Source organism: Rhodofomes roseus (genome assembly GCF_022264815.1).
Source record: "Rhodofomes roseus strain CIRM-BRFM 1785 chromosome Unknown C8Q71scaffold_33, whole genome shotgun sequence".
Taxonomy (NCBI): domain Eukaryota; kingdom Fungi; phylum Basidiomycota; class Agaricomycetes; order Polyporales; family Fomitopsidaceae; genus Rhodofomes; species Rhodofomes roseus.
This window is the reverse complement of record NW_025952989.1, coordinates 263,910-287,355: the sequence shown is the minus strand read 5'-3', so window position 1 is coordinate 287,355 and position 23,446 is coordinate 263,910. Positions and strand designations below refer to the sequence as shown.

Genomic DNA, 23,446 nt, shown 5'->3' with positions numbered 1-23,446 from the left:
GGCGTGGCCAGGATGATGCATCGGGCGAGCGGATGAGAGAATGCGTGCGTGCATAATGTAAATGTCGTCGGGGAGCATACACACAATCCATATGATGATGCCTAGCAATATAGCGATAGCAGTAGCAGTCGTCGTCGTTTGTCCGCGCACCTGCCGCGGACTCGTGAGGGCGCCCCCAGCTCAGGGGCCTATCCCCGCGCTCCCAAACCCAGCGTTCAACCCACCACACCCCGGGCGGACCCTCGAGGTAGAGAAGAGACGATGCGTCTACTTCTTTTTTGGTGTCTCGACCTCGACGATGTTCAGGCCTGTGAGCAACTGCGTAAGTTCCAAGTCCAGAGTCGCGCAGCATCTACGGGTTTCATGGGGTAGGTGCAAGTACATGTAGGGAACGGTGGTGGCGGATGAGTCGGGAAGAGACTAGATGGGTACGCACCAGGAGGCAAGCTCGCCTTGAGCTTCTCCGCCTTCTCCGGGTCGTCGAGAGCGAGGGTGTAAAGGTAGCGTGAGCAGCGAATCTTAAACTTCGTGCGCGTCTTCCCGCCCGCTACCCGGGGCGCGATCTTCTTGATGCGCGCCGCTGTTCGTCATGTCCACAGTCAGCACCATCGACCACATCCGCCAAACCTCGCAGGGCAAGGATGTGAACTCACCTGAGGCGTCCTTTCGCCGGGCGATGTCGATGAACTGCTTGATGTCGCGGATTTCCTTAGGCTGTCGGATGTACCGTCAGCACTTCACTCTCTAGATCGCAAGGCCCATCGAGGAGGACGGTGGGGACGGCGGGGACGTACCATGGCGGGCGGATGGTCTTGCTCGGCGTCGGCGCTTCTGCCCTTGGAGATTGTAGCTCGCAGGCACGGGATCGGGTGGCTGAACCTTGCTCATCGAGCTGTATAGCTGTCGGCAGCTGCCGAGATTGCATCGCTACCGACCTCCGCGCGCTACGTGGCTCGGCCCATCTGGCACCGACGCTGCACTTCGTAATGTTGAGGTTGCGGCACGTGATCTCGATCTCGGCCACACCGCACGTGACAGACCGCCGGGGGTGGTTCGTCCTCTCGTCCCCTTCCCCTCTCTTCTCTCCTCAGTCGAGTGTTACCCACGACTGAAGTGAGAGTTCCGCGTTCCATACTTACGATAGTTACTCACGTCCTGCATAGCGTCTGACGGCTGTGCAGGTAACCCTAATTCAGTCGAGTGTTACCCACGACTGAGCGTCTGACGGCTGTGCAGTTCCTACACGTAACAGGGCAAGTAAATGGGTAGTCCTCCACAAATGGGTTATACGCACGACTTGAGAGCACCTTGTAAAAGAGACAATGCCGAGGTCAAATGTACGCGGAATGCGTGATTGCATCCAGTGATAAGTAAGTTGTTCTGACTGCTCAGAGCCAGTCTCATACTTCGATGCCTAATAAGATACATAAGTATCTTCCTCGGGTTTCAAAATTTTCTTCAGCCAATAAAGACCCAAACATGGATTCTATGAGATCATCGATTCCGGCGGCCTGCCGCACGTTTCCCCTTCAGAAATTTGATAACATGCGGAACTGAGTAGACCGCAAACTATACATTCACAATATTCATTACCGGTGTACTGCCAGAAATCTGGGTGAGGGTACAAGCGCGATCTGCGCAATCAGAGTAACATATTCAGGTGACGACATCAAGTGCGAATCAGGCGTAGCACATCTCGAGCTTCAGTTTTGCATGATGGGACCCTTCGCCATACCCATTCGTTCATTGATATCGAGGACTGTTCGTTACATGTGAGAGCTACAGAACACGTACGTTGCAAAGCATGTTATGAAAGCGCGTCACAAGACAGAGAAATCACAGCCGTCCATATTGATACGACAAGTACACCACGGATGTCCCCTTCAGCCGCCGAGCCCCACTATCATCCCCAGGAGCATGCACACTCCCACCAGCCCTGCCGAAAGCAAGTGCAGCCCCCTCTCCAGCCTCCGCTTCCACCTCGCCCGGACGTCGAAGCGCATATGCCACCGCTCGAACGGGCTCCCGCCGCCCTCGAGCGCACCGAGCTCCACGTCGCCGGGCGCGGGCCCCAGCGACGCGGCAGACGCAGGGCCGGAGACGGCGAGCACGGCGATGTCGAAGAACGCAGAGACGCAGGGCGCGCCGTCGAGGAAGGAGAGCGGGAGGAGGTTGAAGAGGAAGAGCGAGAGGTTGAGCGCGGAGAAGTAGGACGTGAGCGCGGAGAGCAGGCCCGGGAGGGCGAGCGGGAGGAGGCGCAGCCGCGGGGCGTACGTTGTCACTCCGACTATGGGGTGGATGTCAGTGCTGTTCGTCTGGGGAGGGGAGGGACTACGTGCCTTCCTCGAGGATCTCGGCGCGCGGGCCGTTCCAGACGACTGTCGTGTCTGATGTATGGGCGTTTGGTGTGACCCACGCGGGGAGGTGTACCGTCAACCGGAGCAGCGCCTGGTCGTCGCGCGGGCGTACGCAGACGTGGTCCGCGCTGCATTCTACGGCGGACGCGCAGCGCATGTGAATGGGTGCCTCGACGGAGTCACCGAGGTAGGGCACGGGGTCGACACAGCGCTCGAGTGCGAGCGGCGGGTACGCGACGAAGCATGCTGTCGCGTTCCGGGATGCCGTCTCTGGAGAACAGCAGGCGGCGGGTTGATCTGCGGCGAGAGTCAGCGGGGTTGAGAGGGATGGCGCTGATAGGCAGCCTACCTACGAACCATCGGCGGTCCACGCACCAGCCCAGCCACCCGTCCTCGCTCTCTTCGGTGGCCTTGCGCACGTCTGGCTGCGAGAGGAGCGCCGTCCATGCGTCGTGGTTGTCGGTGACGCTCGACAGCAGGTCGTCATCGATCTTCGTTACGATCGACCCGAGGGGAAGGTATCCTTCCAACGGCGATCCCTACACGACAACGTCCGGTCAACCGACCTGAGCGTACATAACACATGACACCTACGGGTTGAACGTGCGATACAACGCGTCCCCACGCGGACACGTCTCGGTAGCCTAACGCACCCAGAAATGCGCGGTCGATATGCGCGTGCGTGATCCCGGAGAAGATGAGGTAGAGTACGATATTGTGGAACGCGCCCGAGGAGGCGACACGTAGCCGCGCGGGGACAGGCAGCTCGCGGACGGCGCCGCGCGAGAGCGCGACGAAAGCCGAGGGGATGACGATGCTCAGCGAGAGGCCGACGGACAGCACGGGGACATTTTCACTGTGTATCGACAGTTAGCTGACGGGAGACGTCGGGGCTGGGAACGTACAGTGCAGCGGTAATGAAGTGCCCGACCTCGTGGATGATTTGACTGCTGATGAGGGCGAAGACGAGCAGAGGGATGTGGCTCAAAGGGACGGTCACTCCAGGTATCTAAATATATTGCATTAGACGTCACGGTCTTCTACATCGAGGCAGGCCAAATGACAGGAGTACAGAGCCCGGATATAACAGAAGCAATGAAGAGTACTCTGGAGCATTGCAGCAACTCGAGTCGATGAGACGTACAGTCAGCGGCCATTGCTTGCTATAGCCTGCGGCATTCGTTTGGAAGCATAAGTCCGGTGATGGGAATGAAGATACAGAGGTAGCAGCTGTTGTCGCGCTGTCATATAGATCAGAGCACTTATCCAATGCCTACGAACTCCGCACCACAGGCTATACTGGCTCGAAGAAATGTCGTGGCACGACAATGCACGGAGAACTGAAAGAGTCAACAAGCACGAAGCAACATCAAACTCACAATAGCGTAGATGGGTATGCCAGAGTCCGCCCGCTTCGTGGCGAAGGTGGCGGGGAGCTCGTCCCGCTTCCATACACGCGCGATGTTCACCGCCGCCCCCTGCACGGCCCACCGTCCCAGCCCTCGCCCCGCCAACCTGACCGCCGTCCACCCGAGCAGGCCGAGCGCCCCGAGCATCCCGCCCGCGGCAAGGGCCCCGCCGACGGTGTACATCGCCTTGGCTGCCCTGCGCACCCCCCCGCGCCGCGCCCTCCCGAACCACGCCGCGAGCGCATCCGCGCCCGCGTTGAGGCGTGTCGTGCGGACGGTGAGGAGCAATACGGTTGTGGTGAGCAGGATGGGGGAGCGGTCGGACGGCGGGGGGTAGTACGAGAGCTCGACGCGCGGTGTGTGCGGGAGGAGGAGGCAGAGGGCAAGGTGGATGAGGGCCCAGAGGCCGGCGAGGGTGTAGAGCGCGGTGAAGAGGGCGGAGAAGAGCGACATGACATCGTTAGCGGGAGACTCAGGGATCAGCCCGGCTTTATCGCGTGGATAGGGTTGAGGGAGCTGTGTTCACCTCGCGCGTGTTGTGAGGCTCGAGACGCAGATACTATGTACTATCGCGATGTTTGTCTTGTCGAGGGATGTCTCAGGGTGACAAGAATCAAACCTCGCGTGCCAGACTTGGGTAGACAGACGGCGTAGCAAGAAGCAGAGAGTTGTGCCAAAGGACACAGCAGTAGCAGGAGGAGAGAAGGTACGTTTCGTGCAGTGTACCTTGGCACGTGTACGAGCGCTTGCCACAACGCGCCGTCGAGACGCGCATGGTGCACCGCTCGCCGGCACTGTCGACTCCTCCACCGCGACCACCTCCTCCTGAGTCCTATACCCTCTCACCACAGTCCTACCTCACTCGCCGCCACACCCGCCGCTGCCGACCCACGCAGACATCGACCGATCCACCGATGAAGGTCTACGCGCTGTCCGTGGTCCGCGCGCCGCCCAGCACGACGAGCACGACGCTCAGCACGGCGACGGACCTCTCGTCCTTCTCGTTCTACCAGCGCCCGAGCGTCGGCGAGTTCATGCAGTTCTTCACGAAGACCATCGCGGAGCGCACGCCGCAGGGCCAGCGCCAGAGCGTCCAGGAGAACCAGTACACCGCGCACGTGTGGAACCGCGGCGGCGCGGAGCAGCTCGCGGGTGAGTGCGCCCTCCTCGGTGCCGGTGCGTGCGCGGACTGATGAGGTGTTGTGCGCAGGTGTGATCATTACGGACCAGGAGTACCCCGTCCGCCCCGCGTTCTCGCTCCTCACGAAGCTGCTCGACGACTTCATCGCGAAGGTCCCCGTCGCCGCGTACGACGCGCCCGCGGCGATCGCCTTCCCGGAGATCAACGCGTACCTCCAGAAGTACCAGGACCCCCGCCAGGCGGACGCGATCATGAAGGTCCAGCAGGAGCTCGATGAGACGAAGATCATCTTGGTGAGTGCGCTTCGTTGGGATGCGGGCGCGCGGGTGGTGGGCGGACGAGGGGGCTGGCTTTGGCTCGTCCGGCATTGGGGACGGGGTGTCGAGCCATGCGTTTGGTGGCAGGACGGGGTCAGCGACGAAGATGTCTGGACTGCATATCTTCGCGACTGCGTCGATGGACCACACCGCCCACCGCCATCCATGCACGATCGAGGCGCTCCGTCTGAGGCGCACCTGTCCGCGCGCAACGGACGCTGATGCAGGATCTGTATCTGTCCACAGCACAAGACGATCGAGAGCGTGCTCGAGCGCGGGGAGAAGATCAACGACCTCGTCGACCGCTCGAACGCGCTCTCCGCGCAGAGCAAGGCGTTCTACAAGACCGCGAAGAAGGTGCGTCCCCGCCGCCTCCGCGTCTCGTGCGAGCTCACTGATGCTGTTTGAAGCAAAACTCGTGTTGCGTGGTCATGTGAGCGCGGTGCTCTGAAGCGGGCGCGCACTCGGGCCCGGCAGTGCTGTGGACAGATGGGATGTGGCTGGACACGGACGACCGTGGGCGTGGGTCGAGCGTTTCGCGCGTATGCGTGGACGTCCGTACTGCGATGCTTCTCTCGCGTGCGCTAGCTCGGTGGTACGGCGGTGAACGTTGGTTGCGGGGACGCTGACGCACGCGACGCCGCGGTCTAGATACACACGTAGCTCGCATTGTATTTGTACGACTAGGTTTCAATGCGCTGACTCTTTCGGATTGCTAACACTTGTGTTCGGCGCGACGCACCAACGTTACCTGTCGATGGGGCCGGCGGGTAGGACAGTTGAACGACGCCCACGCCGGTTTGTATTGGGATACCATCCATCTTGTTTGTGGTGATTCGGACATAATGGAACATGGCCTGTCGCGTCGAGAGCGAGAACATACATCCGTTGTCTCTGCGTATTTCAGGGACGTGACCGGGTTCGGCCCGGGACATGCAGAGAGCATCAGTGTGCAATGCTCGCATGCATCGTAGTAGGATACTATTGTGGTCGTGTCCGTAGGCAGACCATTCGGCATGTCCTTGGATCTTACAGCCACGCAAGGCAAGTCATATTGGTAGCTTTCATGTGCTTGCTACGGTTGCCCGCTACAGGCCCGCTAGTCCGTGGTTGAGTGCTTCGCGTGACGCGCCACGCCACATCGCGCGGCGCGACTTGGGCTGCCTATTGTTGGCCATGAAACTCTCAATACTGTTCCTATGGCCTAAATCACGGTAGATCCGGGATATGCGGGGAGATTACGTCCCGAAACCACCCTTGAAATCGTCATAACTGGAGAATTGACGTGTCTACAGGCCTCCGACTTCCGACATAGCACTGCCATGGACGACCTGCTCACGAGAGGACGATGATGGCGAGACCAAGAGAGGTTCGGGAGACAAAGGGGTGCCTGACGGTACGTACGTGACAAGTACGTGGTCCGACGACTTTCCACTGGTCGATACACACCGACCTCAGCAGACCGCTCAATTATTCACACGAGTACCATGTACGTTGTCAATCTCAGTTTGGAGAGATAATATTTATAGAGACATGATGTCGCGTCGCAGCCAATCTGGCATGAATACGCGGATTACTTCACAGTTCACGATAACTGCCGGTGTCCCGTTCAGCACGGCCAAGGACCCCAACATCACGTTGGCGAAGTCGCTCCGTGTTGCTGGCCTACAGTCGAACACGCCCGAGACGATGTTCTTCGAGACGCCGTTCACTGACAGCGTGTGGCACAACTTCGCACTGAGGATGGGTTGGGTGGACAAGTAAGCTTCCAGCCTCCGCATCTCGGATGAGGCTGACTGATTGTGCTCCGCCTCGGACAGTACGATCACTGTGTATTACTCGGAGGGGTACGCCCCGCTGGAGTCGGATGCACCCCAGCTCATGCCCACGAACAGTAATCGAAAACCGGGCGCACAACAAAGGTTGCGCGCCTCGAACTTGGCCACTGCAGCGACCAACCACCAACCGTCCATGTACCTTCCGCGTGCACACCGACTTGCGAAGCAACAGCGCGCCAGTGCGGCGCAAGACAGCGCGAGCAGGCGGGCGTGCAAACAGGAGTGTATTGCCATTTTCTGCGTACGCTCAACAGACACGAGCTCGGCACTTGAACTTCTTGAAGCACGAGCCCGGCGTGCGCGTGCAGAAAGTCGGTTACAGTGCCCATAGCGCGGAGAGGAGCTTCTGATAAGTATACGGACGAGGTGAGCTGTGGCACATGTGACGGCCAGCCATGAATATGAAGCACACGAAGCACGGCGGGCTCAGGCCCGCCATGCGCGGATGCGCCGAGTATGCGACTGGGGGTGGACAAGGACCGGTCGCCTGTGTACATTGGCTGTTCAGATTTGGTACCACCCATACAATTGTCCCACTCGGACGACCACTCACACGCGGTATGCTCCAGCGCACTCTTTCATAGCAAGCATGACATTCTGATTTGCAAAAGAGATCTTTTGTGCCTGTATTCCTATTCCATATCTCACGTCTAGCTTAGAATTCATCACCCCTCCTCCCTCCTCGCGGCATGTTTTCAGAGGCCCGTAGTACCTCCAATGACGCTGTTTACCCATCAAGAAGGGTATTAAATAATATGCACACTCATAGAAACCCATGAGGCTCTTGAGTATTCCAGAGGGTTGGACGAGCATGACCATACATCCTGATTGGGAGTTCGGGCTGAACATCTCGCGAGTAAATGAATGAAAGACACACAGCGAGCATGCAACATTTCGCTTCTACATACAAACCACATCCTTGTCACGTACGTACGTACGTACCGTCGCGCACCCCTTTGTCTCCCGAACCTCTCTTGGTCTCGCCATCATCGTCCTCTCGTGAGCAGGTCGTCCATGGCAGTGCTATGTCGGAAGTCGGAGGCCTGTAGACACGTCAATTCTCCAGTTATGACGATTTCAAGGGTGGTTTCGGGACGTAATCTCCACGCACATCCCGGATCTATGTACCATGATTTAGGCCATAGGAACAGTATTGAGAGTTTCATGGCCAACAATAGGCAGCCCAAGTCGCGCCGCGCGATGATGTGGCGTGGCGCGTCACGCGAAGCGCTCAACCACGGACTAGCGGGCAACCGTAGCTTCAACTTGCCATCCAAACAACGTTACGACATTCCATGTCCTGAGGACGGTCGTCGTGAGTGTGCTCATAGAACGTCCGCACGATCGTACGACCCTCGACGCGCCTACGGTTGTGTTGCCGGTGGAGGGGAGTGCTCATATAGACCGCTGAAATGCCGTACCGTGTTCTTCCCACAGCAATGAGGTGTTCTAGTACCACATCGAGCAGATGGGAACGACGGGAGCAGTGCGAGAGGCCTATAGTCGATGATATGACAGATTATTGGCGGGCCTCGAGGCTCGCGCGCCCATATCGCAGCGCTGTGCCTGGTGATTATCACGAAGCTGGGGCGGACAATGTACGGGAATGCATTGTCGGGCGCTGCAGAGCTTGGGTGACAGCAGCGGACACGCACCGGGCCTGGGACGGCTGTCTGAGAGCGAGATGACGATGTACGGCAGGCGACGTAGACAGAGTCAGCCAGCATCCGCAGAACATCCGTTTCAGACACGTCGCCCAGTCGCCACGCAACGGCTGCGTCACCGCCCGAGCGGATGCGCCGATTCGGATCTCGATCAGCCGATCTCACGCTGTTGTTGGACGTCGCTCGTCCACGGCCACGGCCACAGCGACTCTGCGCCGACGCCTGCCCCTTCTGCATCCGCAGCCTCGGGTCTGCGTGCGGCGGCAGGGTGGCAGTGCGCATGGAAGGCCTCTGACTTCGCAGGAACGGGGCTCGCAGATGGGCGGCCGCGTCCGTCTGGCAGCTCTTCGACTGCCATCCAGATCCATCGCCTGTCCTCCCTATATCAACCCGCCCCTCCCCATGTCCTCCCCACACCGCCCCGCCCAGCATGAGCACCATCCTCCAGAACGTCAAGACCGCCGTCGACGCCCTCGCCGCCAGCGCGGCCCCCCTCGACGACGCCGGCGCCCGCCCCCAGCCGCCCTACCTCTCCCGCGAGATCACCGACATCCAGGAGCGCCTCCTCCGCGGGCCCGGCTTCACCCCCGCCGACCTCGTGAGTCCCAGCGCGCCCGGCGCGTCGCGTACCGCTGACCGCGCGCATACAGCCCGCATACATCCACGCCGTGCGCAGCCTCAACGGCCCCGGCATCGACGACCGCGAGTTCCTGGTGAGCCGCCCAGCACGCAGCGCGCGCGCACCCACTGACCCGTGCGCGCATCGCCAGCTCGAGAAGCTGCTCACCCTCATGGCCCGCTCACCGGACGACTCCGCCTTCGCCAAGCAGGTCGAGCGCGCCGCGATCCAACTATGTGAGAGGAACAGTCCTTCGTAACGGTGGACGCCGTCGGGGCCCCAGTGAACTCTCGCCACGGTCCAGCCGTCGCAGCGGCCGGCGGCCTCGACGCACGCCAGCGCGTGCCTGGTCCACAGCGTCATTTAGAGACGTTGAGGCACGACAGCTGATTTCATATCGCTGGGCCCCTCCACGAGAACCGCATGTCAGTACCGCGTGTGGGCCACCTCAAAGGCCCACACCCTCTGCTTGTGTACGTTTCTCGAGGAGGTGTGCCGCAATACGGGAGGGGCTGCGGGGGTCTCTCATGCTACCTCGACGGCTCTGACTTGACGCTCACTACGGGAACAGTGTACAAAGACCTCCCGCACCCCCCGAGCGGGTACCTCACGCTCCCCAAGACACCCAGCGCCCCGCCGAGCGCGCCGAGCCCCACCGACGGGGCCAAGTATGCCTTCCGCAGCGCGGACGGCGCGCACTACAACGTCCTCATGCCCACGCTCGGCATGGCGGGCACGCCCTACGCGCGCAGCGTCCCCTCGACCACCCCGCTCCCGCCGCAGTACCTCCCCGACCCCGGGCTCGTCTTCGACACGCTGCTCAAGCGCGACGAGTTCGTCGAGCACCCCGGTGAGCCCTTGCGCGCAGCCTGTTGAGAGTGGTGCGCTCATATGTGCGCAGGGGGGTTCTCCGCGATGTTCTTCGCGTTCGCGAACATCGTTATACATAGCGTGTTCAACACGGACGCGAGGGACTGGACGAAGAACGCCGCGAGCAGCTACCTCGACCTGAGCCCGCTCTACGGGAGCGCCCAGGCGCAGGTCGACAGCGTCCGCCGTGAGTCCCGCGCTGTCCGTCTGGCTACGTTCGCTGACGATGCGGGGCTGCGGACGTGTGGAACAGGCAAGGACGGCTCGGGTCGGCTGTGGGAGGACGTCTTCGCGGACGCGCGGCTCCTGTTCATGCCGCCCTCGACGGCCGCGCTGCTCGTGCTCTTCTGCCGGAACCACAACGTACGCATCACCGTCTCTTCTTCTCTTCTCCCCCGCCGTGCACGCTGACTCGGACCCCCTTGCCGCCCTCGCTTCGGACGCAGTTCGTCGCCTCCCGGATCCTCGCCGTCAACGAGCGCGCCACGTTCGCCGACCCGGCGAAGATAAACCTGGAAGCGCGCGCGGCGCAGGACGAGGAGCTGTTCCAGCGCGCGCGCCTCGTGAACACCGCGTTCTTCATGCAGGTCATCCTCGGCGACTACGTCGGCGCGATCCTCGGCCTCACGCGGGACGGCCTCGGCTGGCGGCTCAACCCGCTGGAGGTGCGTCTGTCGTTCTGCGCTGTGGGTGTACGGAGGGAGGGCTGAGTGTGTTTTCGCGGGTCGTAGACGATGCGGGGGATGAACCATGAGTTCGCACCGCAGGGCGAGGGCAATATGGTTTCGGCGGAGTTCAATTTGATGTATCGCTGGCATGCGACGAGTTCGGCGCAGGACACGGAGTGGGTCGACGCGCTCTTTAAGGGGATGTTCGGTGGGAGGTCGGGCGGGGAGGTGTGTGGTTTGGTCGCGATTTGGGTGTGTGGAGGTGGCTCATGCGTGTGCGTGTGCGTGTGGTGGGTGTTGGGTGTAGGTTACGGTGGACGAGTTCAAGACGGGTGCGGTCAAGCTGGTGATGGGCGCACCGAAGGACGTGAAGGAGTGGTCGTTCAACGGGTGCGTCGTGCGTCGTGCAGTCCCGTTACTCGTATTGCAGTTCTGACTCTCGCGCAGACTCAAACGCGGTCATGACGGTCGGTTCGCCGATGGTAAGTATGTTTGTCTGCGGTCGCGACGGTGTGGGCGGTGTAGAATGAACGTTGCATTTCAGAGGACCTCGCGAAGATCCTGCTCGACGCGACGGAGTCTCCCGCGAGCGCGTTCAAGGCGCGCGGCATCCCGGACGCGCTGCGCGTGATCGAGATCCTGGGGATCATGCAGTCGCGCAGCTGGGGCACATGCTCGGTGAGTCGGCTGTCAAGCTCCGGGAAACGACAATGGCTAACGTGTGGGATAGCTGAACGAGTTTAGATCGTTCATTGGGCTGCGGCGTAAGTAGATGAAGTTCTGTGGCTGTGATATTTGTGATTCACAGATATGTAGCATACAAGACCTTTGAGGAATGGAACCCGGATCCGAAGATCTACGTGAGTCGTCTGCACTGAGATCCGCTGTACGCCGGTAACCGCTGATGCCCATCACGCCAGATGGCCGCTGAGAGCCTCTACCACCACATCGACAATCTCGAGCTCCATGTGCGTATACACGCCAGATGTGATTCGCTGCGATTGTGGGCGCGTGTTGACATGCGTCTGCACAGGTGGGCCTCCAGGCGGAGGAGGCGAAGGTGCCGATGCCCGGCTCGGGCCTCTGTCCCGGGTACACGATCTCGAGGGCGATCCTCGCGGACGCGGTGTGCTTGACGCGCGGGGACCGGTTCTTGACCGTCGACATGACGCGTGAGTCGTCCGCCCGTCCGTCGCGTTGTATCCGCGCTGATGCTGTTGTCTCGCGTCCTTCTAGCGTTCAACTTGACGTCTTGGGGCTACCAGGACTGCATGTACGACAAGCAGGACGGCTCGATCGGCGGGATCATCAACAAGATGCTCTTCCGCACCCTCCCGGACTACTACCCCGCCGCGTCGGCGTACGCACTCTTCCCGTTCATCGTCCCGAAGCGCATGAAGGGCTTCGTCAGCGCGCTGCCAGACTCGCCCGTCGCCAAGTACGACTGGACGCGGCCCGCAGGGCCGGCGCGCGCGCGTTCGCTCCCGTCGTCGGCGCAGCTGGTCCCTAACGGAAATGGCGTCAACGGGTTGGCGAAGCCGGAGGGCAGGGTGCAGAGCTTGTTAGGAGGTGTTATGCCGGACGTGGCAGCGGTGAGTGGTAGTATGAGGCTGTTTTGTGTTGTTGCTGACTCGCCGGATGCAGGTCGACCGTGTATTGTACAACGACGACGCGGTCGCCAAGCAGGCGTGGTCGATCCGGACGTTGACGGAACAGCTGATCGCGACGCGTTCGATCGAGCACGTCGGGTCGAAGAACAAGTATTTGAACGTCGTCAGAGACGTCATCAACGTGCTCCCGGTGGCGTGGATCGTCAACGACATTGTAAAGCGACTTAGCGACTGTCTTTCTCTGTTGACATGCTGACTGGTACTTTAGGTTGGCCTACCTTTGAAGACGGAGGCGAATCCGAAGGGAATATATCGTCCTCAAGAAGTGGTCGATATGTTCCGCAGTGTCGCGAGGTGCGGTCGGTTCCGATGCATGATACTGATGCGCGCTGAGACACCCACAGTTATGTTTACGATGAGGCTCCTGCATCGCGGAAATTCGAAGTACACGAACATGCTGTGCGCGCAGCAGCTCTCATCATGAGATCTGCGAAGGAGAATCTTTCCGACTCAAATGGGCACTCCGTGAGTGCATTCACCGGGTGGCCATGCTTGTCGTTGGCTTATAAGTCCCATCCAGCTCAGCGGTTTCGCCGACAGCGCCATACAATCGGCGATTGGCAGGAATGAACGTGAACGGCCATTCCTCCAGACGCTCTGGGCCGCTTCGCAGGGCAGCTCGCGCGATGCTCTGGCCGCCGGTATATTCGCAGAGTTAGTCCCGACAGCCGTGCTGTTCTCGCGCGCCATCTGCCAAGTCGTCGACTACTACCTGAGCGATGAGCGGCGCGCGCGATTCGTCGACGTCTTGTCGCGCTCGCAACGACCAGATGCTGCGTTCGACGCGATGATTGCGGAGGCACTAGGTCTGTTGCATGCTCCTTTGATGTGCGACTTATATGACTGACTGATACCGCTCCAACAGACGGCTTATCTGTATGTTTGGTTTTGTCTATCACTCGCTAAATCATCTTACACAGATTGTCTCATAGTTCCAGAATGCAGCATCTCTCAACCATGGGTGTGTTCTGTTCAGTTAACATTGTGACTTACATGCTCATCTGCCATACACAGCCTCATGCATCCTAGTCTTTTCATTCAAGTACCAACGATGTTCTCTATTCACCCTGATCGTAGATACTGACCAGCTATACAGGCTGCCTTCCACATACTGCAGCCCATATTTGCCCTTATCAGTGTCCAGAGGGCTTCAGGGTTATCAGGACAGCTCCATAGGTTAGTCTTACTATGTTCACTCACAATCTCACTGATGACTGCTTCAGAATCATGAATGCTGGTGATGGAGACAAGGTGCAATACCTTGATACCAATGCTGAGATCACATCATGGCCTGTCTCACTCATCATTGAGGTATGTCATTCAGTTGTGCTGACAGCATACAGCTAACCTTCAGTAGTTCAAGATCTGTTGAGATATGACTACATTTGTTCTGTCATGGACATATAATTCATGGCCTGTTGCATCATGTGTCAACTTGAATCACCCCTATCAGTAAAGGTCAATCAATGGTAGATATTTGTTCTTGTGATCAAAGCTGTGACAATAGCACATGCCAAGAAATGCTTGGATAAAGTTGGCTCTATTGGAGATGGGCATGTGAAGCATGATTCAATATGCAGACTTGAACATCAGGAAAGTGTCACCACATCTAACTTGCCCTAACTGGTCTAACCCTCCTAACTTGTGCCTAATTCATCTCACTGTCTAACGATTTCAGGCCTCTGCAGTCAGCTACATACCAGCAGAGCAGCCATCCATGTATATTATGACAGTACATATACGAATGATACAACACAGTAACAAAGCATTACATAGTGCTAGCATTGCGAGGCAATTACATACTACTTACTGCATGAGTTGCATCATTGTGTGCCTGCTACTACAAAAACCTCTGTTGATGAGATCTACATCAGGGAAAATCACAATTGCTACATTGGATAATGTAGCAGGTGTAGCCAGTATAGGCTCATTGCGAACCCCCTACTTTATAGCAGCTCATAGATTGCCGGCTCAGACTATAGCTGTCTGTAGCGCCACTGCCAATCAACATAGAACAACATAGAGCACTATAGATCTACTAGACTGATAGTGCAATAGACTGATAGGCTTATGTAGAGTGACATATGGAAGTATAATCAGTAGTCAAGTGCATATTAATTGTACTGTTGCTAGCACTCGTCACGGAATTGAACCATCGGACAGTACGAGAATATTAGATCAAATGTATTGCAAGGCTGCAATGCTACGGTATTCAATATCCTACGGTGTTCAACAATTATGATTGAAGCGTGCTAGTAATGTAAGGCAGCAGTCACAGTGGTCCGTAATATGTATATGAAACCAACTATAGGGGTATTGATTAGCAGTGAGTAAGTCTGTTGAGTACGAGAAGACTGCAGGCTAAGACATACAACGGGTCAGCCAATGATCTGTCCCGACGGCAGCAAGTGCAAACGCACCAAGAAACGTCCCATCTATGCGTCATTGGCATCATCAGAATCACCAGCGTCCAGGGCTTGCTGGAGCGCGCGCGTCAAGGCATCGTGTGAGAGTGTAATGGCGGTGCTATCTGTATCCTCCGCACCACATCAGAACTTTGGGGAAACCGCTGACAGCCACTGACGTCACTGAAGTAGCTATATCAGTGAATTTCAGCAACGTCAGTGCAGCTCAGCGGTGTTCAGCAGGGACGAATATGTTGTTCAAAATTTCAACTTATTTCCGTCAGTAGATGCAAAGCCTAAAGCGTCAGCGGGTATCAGGAACCGTCAGCGGCCGTCAGCAGAGATCATCCAGCGTCAGGAAAGGGGGCATCTAAGGCATGCTAGACACATTGAACGAGACACGATAGCAAATTGGTTGATTTAAAGAAGATATATTCGAGCATCAAACACTGCACTTTCTACTACAACATACACATTTATGAACCTCCTGCACGTCAACGAGTTGAGGTGATTATTTGTTACACAGATTCATGATGGTCAACGTAGTCTAAGCATGAAGAACAGTCAGAAGCAAGCTGAAAACATACCACACCATCTTTGTCAGTTTAAGTGCATCTATTTTAGTTCATTAATGAACCGAAAATTGAATTTAGCTCGTTCTTTTTGGAACCCCTGTTAATCCAATCCCACCTTAATCCCAATCCAATTCAGTCTCAATCCACTAGTCAATCCACACACTTAATCCAATCCAATCCTAATCCCATCCTACTCCAGTCTAAACCCACTAATTGATCAATACACTTAATCCAATCCAATCCTAATCCACTGGCAATCCAGTCTAAATCCACTAGTCAATCAACACACTTACTCTCAGTGTATAACAGGGATCTCTTAATCCACCACTAATCCACTACACAATCCAATGTCTAAGTCAGCCAGCAAGCTGTTAATCCATCTTAATTCACTCCACAATACACGGTGAATTAAGCTAAGCCAGTTGCATAGATCATCATAGCCACCACTAATCCACTCCTAAGTATGATCCTTAATCCACCTCTAATTCCCTGTAAGCCGGTAACAAAGCCGTTGTACGCGGGTAACAAACAAACTGTAGGCCAGTAACCAACACACTACGGTATGCTGTACGCGCGTAACAAACGAACTGTAAGCCAGTAACCAACACACTACGGTATCCTTCTGAACCGTCCGGGGCGTAAGCAACCGCCGACGTCTCGAGACAAGCGATGTCTACTGCTGCTAGTGAGCCTCAAGACCTCTGCACAGCCTTCCGGGCAGTAGACCTAACGGAAGACTTAGTAGGACTTCAAGTCCAGAGAAACAACAGTACTCACTTCGATGTTGCCGTTGTATTACTCTTGGGGCGCGTTGCGCGCGATGAGCCCGCCGACGACCGCGTGGTCGATATGCCCGTCGCCGCCGCCTCCGCTGCTTTAGACGAGGGTTTACGTACGCGAGGTCTGTCCCCTTTATTAGCTGGTCCCTCAGAATGCCAGGCATTGTTACGTACTGTCTTGGTTCATCAGCGACCTCCTGCGTGCCCTTAGCCTTTCCATCATCCCCTCCCTTCATCTTGCGCTTCTTCTTTGGTCAAGATGCTTCGGCACCCACCCTGGGTTCTGCATTCTCGTCCTCCTGGTTATTCTTTTGCTTGGCGCGCCGAGCTGGGCCATCCTTGCCTGCTCATATGTTAGTGTAAGGTCTGGAGAAGTAGTGGTCTCACTTACCTTTGGATCCTGCGCCGTTGCGAGCCGAACCCTCGTCGGCAACCTCACCACCCGCGGTGTCGTCCATGACCTTGTCGTCGCCGCCTGCGTCAACGTCAGCAGCTGCACCGCTCGTCGTCTCGTCGTCCGGCTCTGAGATGCCGTCGATGCGACTCGCCGCCCGGCTCAGTCGTACCGACGTAGAATCCATGCCCTCGTCGTCGTCCTTTTCGTCGTCAGTGGATTCCACGACACGGGCCTGCACAAGATCAGTATGTCAATTCCAGATGAGAAATTCGTGACTCTTACTCTGCTCGCCCTTCTTGTGATTGAGCGTCCGTCTGCATTTCGGCGCGTGTTGTTCGCAGGATTGACGGGGTCCCTGGCTGCATTCACGCTCGCGATCATCACCTCATCACTCAGATTGACCGCGTCCTTGGGCGCGAACGTGAAGGCGGCGTCCGTATCTTGCGTAGAACGGATCTTGATCCACAACGGGAAGACTTGCTCGACGGTTGCACCCGTCGCCTGGCTGAGATCCGGGGTCGGCCATCCCAAATGCGCGAGGCGCTCGGATATTGATGCCGCAGTGAGCACGGGCACCTCGTCGACACCTTGATGGGCATAATCTGCAAAAACGTTCAGTGTTTCTGGGTAACGGTGACCTGTCGTGGACTCACGCCAGGCGGCTCGGAAGTACTCCTGTAGTACTTCTATCATGTTGATTCCGTTCCACTCCGGCCGACTCTCCGGGAGCATGGGGCGACCGTTGACGTACGTGATCCCATGTCCCACCCCTAACAGAGGTCGTGCTGGGAGTAACGGTGAGTACTCAGGAACACAGCTCATCGGACAGACACGTACGGAGGGCTTTTTGGGAATAGCCGACCCACTGTGTGTTCTCCGCCATGAGACCACCGGCATAATCTATAAAGCTCTCTCCGTCTGGTTCATCACCGACATAGAATCTGGTGTCACGTTCAGTTCAGAGGTTGCACGGTACTGTTCTTGGTCACACTTACTGCATTGTGTCGAGTTCCCCATCGGCTGGCATAATGGCCCACCGCACGAAAAAGATAGTGTTACCTATTCGGTGTGGACCGACACCAATGAGGCTGCGCAGCATCTCCGACAGCGTGTCCGGGAGCTTTTTACGGTTCCTGGGTGTGTTCGTCAGCGGTGAGTCTGATAGAGTAGCAAGGATGATACTTACTCTGCCATGTCAGCCTCGACTTCGTCAGGGGTCTGTTCGGGTGGGGGGAGACTCTCCCAGTAGTCTTTCTCCTCCTGCGGCAGCTCGTCGTACAACCTTTTACGCATCGCCGCAATCCGCCCACCCTGGCCAGCTCCCTTCGTTGGATCCATGTACTGCAGGATGCGAGCCTTGTTCTCGGGGACTTCAGCCCAGCGTTCGGAAGGTCCTTTCGCTCTCTTGGAGAATATTGACTTCTGGGTGGCATTGTCGTTGTCGGGGACATCGTCTTCAGACTCAGAGCCAGAGTCATGGGTGTCGTTCTTGTGGTTCTTGAACCATGTACGAGTAACCTGAGTGTCATTGCATGTAAGCTAGCTGATACGTCGACGCCATTCCTGATGGGGGCGAGCTCACCGCGCGAAGATTCGTTGGATTCTTGGGCTTCCACTTCCCCGAGGCTGCGATCTCGGCGACGACTTTGTCCAAGAACGCCTTCCTGCGTTGAGTATCATCGCCGGAAGCGTTCCACCCTGCCATGTGAGACTGCAAGAGCTCCACCAGGCCCAGCTCCTGCCAGTTAGTACGTGGTTTCTTCTGTTTCTTTGGCTTTGGAGGTGCGTCCGGGACTGTTGAGTTCGTGCCCGCTTGGTTCGAGGACTCGTTGACCTGGGGTGCGCTCGCTTCCTTCTCGGACGCCGCATTGGCGGGGTCAGGCACAGACGCCTTGGGCTCGTTTGCGACGACGTTAGCACGCTGGGCTACCTCGGCGTCGGGGCTCCTTTCACGACGATGAGAAGGGTGAGGCGCGGAATCGTCGGATTCTGGGAGCATGATCGACGGAGGATGTCAGGCACGGGGGAAGGACGGCGCGCTAGGAGAAGGAGAGTCGAGGGTGGACGGGGACATGTACGACGTGAAGTGTATGGTGCGAGACACGACAGTCTGGAGACGGCCCCGGTGGTACGCAACTCTCGGATCACCGGGTTGTTTAGGTGCATGTCCCTCACGACCGCCAGGCATGCGACGCCTTTCGCCCCATGAGGAAGTCGTTCTACCGACGTGGTTGTGAGTGCGATCAAATCTCGTTTGGCGCATCGTGGCGCGGGTAACGTAGGTACTCTGGGCAACCGGCATGAACACATCGTCACCGCCCACCTCCATCCGTCGGCCCGTCTTCACCCACCCCATTTCCCACCGCCTGCTCCTTCCCCCTTCTCCCGACACGTTGCCGCAAGCGTCTCCGCAGAGTGCTTCCGCAACGTACCGTCTTAGGGCTTACTTTTACGCCTGTCAGTGTCCGCGGTTCTTGAACCACTTCCGCGTGAGCTAAAGGGGCCAGAACGTCAGCCATACGATACCGATTCACATTTGTTACGGCTCACCGTGCGAAGATCTCCCGGGTTGTTGGCGTCCCACTTCCCTGAGGCTAGGATGACTGCAACGACTTCCTTTATGAACCGCGCTTTGGCTTGGTCGTCATCACCGCAGGCCAGCCATCCTCCCAAGCGAGACGTCAACACGCTCTCGAGACCCATTTCGCGCCAATTCGTGCGCCCGCGAAACTTTTCACGAGCGCGATGTTCACGAGCCATAGTCCTCGAAATGATCTGCAATCAAAGTCAGAATGGAAATGCAACTGGGATGCTACGGATGCGTACAACGTGGGATGCAGACTGCAGATAGGGTTCTCCAGCGACCAGGAGTGGGTTGTTTGACTTAGGGCTGTGATCGTTGGGTTGATTTATATGAGGGGCTCCGGGAACTGGACATGTCACCCGGTTTATACATTTGACGAGACGATCCACTAGACTGGATCGGTGTGCGAGCAATCCAAATTGCAATTGCGCCTGGTGCGCGTGTAACGTAGGTACTCTAAGTTAGGCGCATCATGATCTCGTCGTCGATCTTCAGCCAAGTCACCTTACGCGACCCTCCAGCCACTCCTTCTCCCTGCACGTTTCCTCCCTGCACGTTGCCTCCCTGCGCGTTGCCTCCCTGCGCGTTTGCCTGCGCGTTTGCCTGCGCGGGCTCCTTCCCCTTCGCAGAGCGTTTACGCGGTGGGACGCTTTCTTCTTCGCGCTTCCTCTTGCGCCCGACTGAGACGCTCCCTCCTTCGGTCGTCGGGCTGCTGGGCGTCTGGGAGAACATGCGAGCCGAACTAAGGACTCGACCTGGCGAAGAGTAATTGATCTCCAAGCCGTCGCTGGGGAGAGACAGCTCGGAACCTGCAGGCGAGGGTGGCGGCGACAACGCCTGGCTAGACTGGGTCCCTTGGGCAAGTAGGTGGTCTAGGAGAGAGGGTAAAGGGCGAGCGCCGAGGACACGCCCGGTGGCTGCGAGATGCACGACTCCAGGGCAATGGAGCACGTTGGTCCGCCTGTACACTAGGACGTCACGACGCGGGAAGTATCGCACTTCGTGAACGGGCGGGTATGGCACAAAGCGTCCCAATCGAGTGTCGTAGTGCTCGAAAGGGATCTCGCTGCCGCCCTTCAGTGGGAATCCCAGCAGCTCGCTAGTGATCGGCTGCCGGAAGTACACCTTGAGGAAGTCATCGCTCACTACTGTGCATAGGAGCGGGATGGTAATGGGGATGTCGCCGTCCTGACTGAGCGTGAGATTGAGGACAGCGATGATATCGGCTAGACTTACCTTGATGTAGATGAACGCATCTACCATCGTGGATAGCGTAGCTGGCCCATCGCGCGCAGCTGACCTTGTAACGCGTTGAGACGTTGTCTGCGCACCAAAGTACACCAGGCCGCCGAGCTGAGCAGGCGGGTCGAGCTCAGCCACTTTGACGCGGACTTGCTCCATGTCGGCGTCCGACAACTGGACCTTCGCGGGCTTCTTGTGATTGGCGCATTTGTGCCCGTTCGGTAAGTTGCACTGTTGGACGACTCGTGAATAGCTTCGCAAGGAGGATTGAGGCAATACGCTTACCACGCCGAAGACTTTGCCCAGCTGCTCGTAATTCTTGACGCCAAAGGAGACAACGGGGATGTGTGGTACTTCGGGGAAGACCAGACACTTGTGAAGGCTGGCTCGTTGGGCGTCTCGAGAGGGGACGACGTCGTTCACGATGGCACGGACTCGTGGATCGCTCCGAAGCGGCATTTTGGACAGTGGCGTCGCAAAACGGTGCATGCGCTTAAATACTTCCAGGACTCAGGCGCCCGGGTGTGCGTGTTTAAAGGGAAGAATTGAGCGTGCTCACGGGATTAAATAAAATAATAAACTCACCGTCCGCGCACTTCGCTGTGGATTGATACCGCTTGTGCTGAGTCATCCGAGTACGTGTTATGCGATTCGTGCGAGTACAGTATATACAATGGTGAGAGCGTACAGGAAACATCACGGCCAGTTGACGGGAACGACAGCGGGTGGGATAGGAAGCCGTTTAAAGACACGGACGAAGGTGTGTACGTAGAACTCGACGGCAATGCGCTGAACAGTGGTAAACTTGTCCGAGGGCCAATCCATGGCGGCGTCCGGGAAGACTTTGAGTTCCTCAGGAAGACCTGGCCAGCGCGCTATGACCGCGAGCAGCTCGCACAGGGTTGAACGAGCGTGACTTTGATCAGCCTCATCGTCCGAGTACGTCCATTGCGCACGGGTGGTCTCGTCATTCTCCCAACAGGGCCACAGGCGCAGCCCAGACCCAATCGAACTCCAGATCCGACTGACGCGTGCCTCCCGTTCCCAACGAGCGAGCGTGTCCCACTCGCGCGACTGCGTTAGCTCGGCATCGAGCTCTCGCATCTCGCAGCGCCAGTTCACCTCATGCACCTCCCAGAGGACCTGGGCATGGAAAGAACCCTCCTTCGCGTCGTCCACGCTGACAGCCCTAGCGCCCCACGACGGGGACGTTGCAGCGTCGTAGCTAGGCAACTCAGCGACGCCTGCGAACAGACGGCGGATGGCTTGTTGCAATTGCCTGCGCTCCTTCGTGCGCTTGTCCATGTCGGGAGATGTGACGTCGACTGATTGAGTGCGGTAGTCACCCCAAAGAGCATCGCGCCACTCCGCAATGCGCAAAGGCTCGGCCCTTAGAGTTGGATCAAGTAGCCGCTGCCGGCAAAACTGGCGAATGCGGGCGTAGTTATGGTAATACCTGTTGCACTTCTCGCCGCCTCCTTCAAACAGGAACGGGGGCGGCCAGTAATATGTTGACGGTGATGGCGGGGTAGCCAGTGTCCCGACGGCCGCCAGCGCATCCGCCCAAACCGTGGCCACGGCACATCCTTCAAGCGATTGATACCGTTGCGACGGGTGCAGTGGCGGCTGCTGCTGCGGCGCGGCTCGCTTTCCCCGACGCGTGCTACGGCGCGATGAACCTCCGGGAGCAGCAGGGCCGGCGTGTTCAGGCTTGGGATGACCAGGGACATCGGATTTTGCTTTCTTGGCCGGGGGTGGTCCCGAGGACACTGGCACTGCACTGCTCAAGCGGGGGATCTTGACACCCAAAAGGGTCTTCAGGACCTCTTGCTGCATCGCAAACGGCCAATCCCCTGGATGCTGCACAACACCCGCCAAATCACCACCATCCGACAACAACTGCGGGCGTGAGACCTCCTCGCTCAAACGCGAGGCAATCGCCGTCGGGAACGTGTGGACCTCAACGACCCGCACCAAGCGAGTGAGGGGCTGGATGTACCAGACGGGAATGCCGACGCGGAAGAGGACTTGCGCCGTTCCGGCCTCGGTTGTGAAAGCGCCGCGAACCGCCAGAACGTTCTTCGCGACATTGTTGGGGTCGAGAACCCGCGGCTGTACGATCTCATACAAGACGAGTAGTCCGCAGAGCTCCAATAGAAGCCGTTGAACGTGGGCGGCGAGGGCGATGGCGCGCGCGCGGGACATCGGGAGGATGGTGAGTTGGTCGATCGCCTGATCAACGGTAGAAAGTAGCTGAGCGCCGAATTTGTTGTGGTCCTCGCGTTGTGACCGCGCGGACATTTGATAGTTGGCGTCGATACGCCCAGCCGTCGCTTTGAGGATGTACAGGTAGGGTTTGTCAAGGAAACCAAGGTCGGGCACCCCACACTCTGAGGATGCCGCCCACCCATTCCACGGAACTGAGTCCCAAAGGTCGTCGATGTCGAGATTGAACCCGTCTATTTCTTGCCCCTGAACGGGGATGCAGGCATGGTGTAAGACTTTTCTATGGTACAACTGAGGCCACAATGTATACTCCTGGGGTCCCCAGCGCCCGTCCTCCCGCGTACTGATCCGGCCGGGTGCTGCGACGGGGAACTCCGGCATCCACGTTGCGTTGGGCGTGGTTACAACCGCTTTTTCGTCCATCTTCCAAGGCGTCGCGATGCGGCCATCGCACCACTTTATTTCGGGGGCGGAGGCTAGGCTGGCATGAGCTCACAGTTGAAATCAGTCAAGCCAATTAGCACTCACCGAACAGCTCGGGGGTTTCGCACAGTTCAACCGGTCCTTGCTCATCGCTCACCCGCTCTTCTGCGATGGAAGGCGGGCCGGGCAGCAGCACGACCTCACGCCCCGTACCCGACGAGCTACTACGCGAGACCTTCATTCACGCAGTTGAGGACATGTA

General features: G+C 57.9%; 8 protein-coding genes across 8 annotated transcripts; 3 read left to right on the top strand and 5 right to left on the bottom strand.

The window, feature by feature from the left end:
* Positions 1-31: 31 nt before the first annotated feature.
* Positions 32-953, bottom strand: C8Q71DRAFT_787645 (ribosomal protein L38e). The gene is made up of 4 exons (XM_047925184.1): positions 795-953; positions 654-714; positions 437-580; positions 32-308 (listed from the first exon to the last, which is right to left on the bottom strand). Exons 1-4 carry the CDS (start codon positions 795-797, stop codon positions 268-270), a joined length of 249 nt encoding a protein of 82 aa, XP_047773528.1. The 5' UTR covers positions 798-953; the 3' UTR covers positions 32-267.
* A 754-nt stretch (positions 954-1,707) lies between these two features.
* C8Q71DRAFT_843079 (uncharacterized protein) lies at positions 1,708-4,559 on the bottom strand. The gene is made up of 6 exons (XM_047926561.1): positions 3,737-4,559; positions 3,263-3,366; positions 2,952-3,213; positions 2,707-2,896; positions 2,336-2,654; positions 1,708-2,307 (listed from the first exon to the last, which is right to left on the bottom strand). The coding sequence occupies exons 1-6, from the start codon at positions 4,217-4,219 to the stop codon at positions 1,884-1,886; spliced, it is 1,782 nt and encodes a 593-aa protein (XP_047773527.1). The 5' UTR covers positions 4,220-4,559; the 3' UTR covers positions 1,708-1,883.
* Positions 4,560-5,943, top strand: C8Q71DRAFT_787636 (snare protein YKT6). Its single transcript, XM_047925183.1, has 4 exons — positions 4,560-4,918; positions 4,977-5,200; positions 5,471-5,581; positions 5,635-5,943. Exons 1-4 carry the CDS (start codon positions 4,681-4,683, stop codon positions 5,659-5,661), a joined length of 600 nt encoding a protein of 199 aa, XP_047773526.1. The 5' UTR covers positions 4,560-4,680; the 3' UTR covers positions 5,662-5,943.
* A 640-nt stretch (positions 5,944-6,583) lies between these two features.
* C8Q71DRAFT_381008 (uncharacterized protein) lies at positions 6,584-7,546 on the top strand. Its single transcript, XM_047918192.1, has 3 exons — positions 6,584-6,713; positions 6,775-6,984; positions 7,045-7,546. The coding sequence occupies exons 2-3, from the start codon at positions 6,785-6,787 to the stop codon at positions 7,391-7,393; spliced, it is 549 nt and encodes a 182-aa protein (XP_047773525.1). The 5' UTR covers positions 6,584-6,713; positions 6,775-6,784; the 3' UTR covers positions 7,394-7,546.
* A 1,610-nt stretch (positions 7,547-9,156) lies between these two features.
* Positions 9,157-13,925, top strand: C8Q71DRAFT_862755 (heme peroxidase; the record flags this gene model as incomplete). Its single annotated transcript, XM_047928068.1, has 26 exons — positions 9,157-9,324; positions 9,377-9,439; positions 9,497-9,581; positions 9,917-10,195; positions 10,247-10,402; positions 10,469-10,578; positions 10,662-10,880; positions 10,947-11,135; positions 11,191-11,273; positions 11,331-11,365; positions 11,428-11,561; positions 11,614-11,647; positions 11,700-11,743; positions 11,804-11,851; positions 11,917-12,055; positions 12,120-12,475; positions 12,528-12,707; positions 12,762-12,847; positions 12,898-13,018; positions 13,074-13,359; positions 13,419-13,429; positions 13,486-13,514; positions 13,568-13,595; positions 13,650-13,729; positions 13,777-13,864; positions 13,911-13,925. 26 exons carry the CDS (start codon positions 9,157-9,159, stop codon positions 13,923-13,925), a joined length of 3,066 nt encoding a protein of 1,021 aa, XP_047773524.1.
* A 2,300-nt stretch (positions 13,926-16,225) lies between these two features.
* On the bottom strand, positions 16,226-18,708 carry C8Q71DRAFT_862754 (uncharacterized protein; the record flags this gene model as incomplete). The annotated part of the gene is made up of 11 exons (XM_047928067.1): positions 16,226-16,259; positions 16,311-16,436; positions 16,487-16,560; positions 16,588-16,655; positions 16,704-16,941; positions 16,992-17,311; positions 17,363-17,479; positions 17,547-17,650; positions 17,705-17,842; positions 17,896-18,227; positions 18,292-18,708. The coding sequence occupies 11 exons, from the start codon at positions 18,706-18,708 to the stop codon at positions 16,226-16,228; spliced, it is 1,968 nt and encodes a 655-aa protein (XP_047773523.1).
* Positions 18,709-19,749: 1,041 nt separating this feature from the next.
* C8Q71DRAFT_862752 (uncharacterized protein) lies at positions 19,750-20,994 on the bottom strand (the record flags this gene model as incomplete). Its single annotated transcript, XM_047928066.1, has 3 exons — positions 19,750-20,481; positions 20,530-20,766; positions 20,821-20,994. 3 exons carry the CDS (start codon positions 20,992-20,994, stop codon positions 19,750-19,752), a joined length of 1,143 nt encoding a protein of 380 aa, XP_047773522.1.
* Positions 20,995-21,231: 237 nt separating this feature from the next.
* Positions 21,232-23,184, bottom strand: C8Q71DRAFT_717264 (uncharacterized protein; the record flags this gene model as incomplete). The annotated part of the gene is made up of 1 exon (XM_047921151.1): positions 21,232-23,184. The coding sequence occupies one exon, from the start codon at positions 23,182-23,184 to the stop codon at positions 21,232-21,234; it is 1,953 nt and encodes a 650-aa protein (XP_047773521.1).
* Between the last annotated feature and the right edge of the window lie 262 nt (positions 23,185-23,446).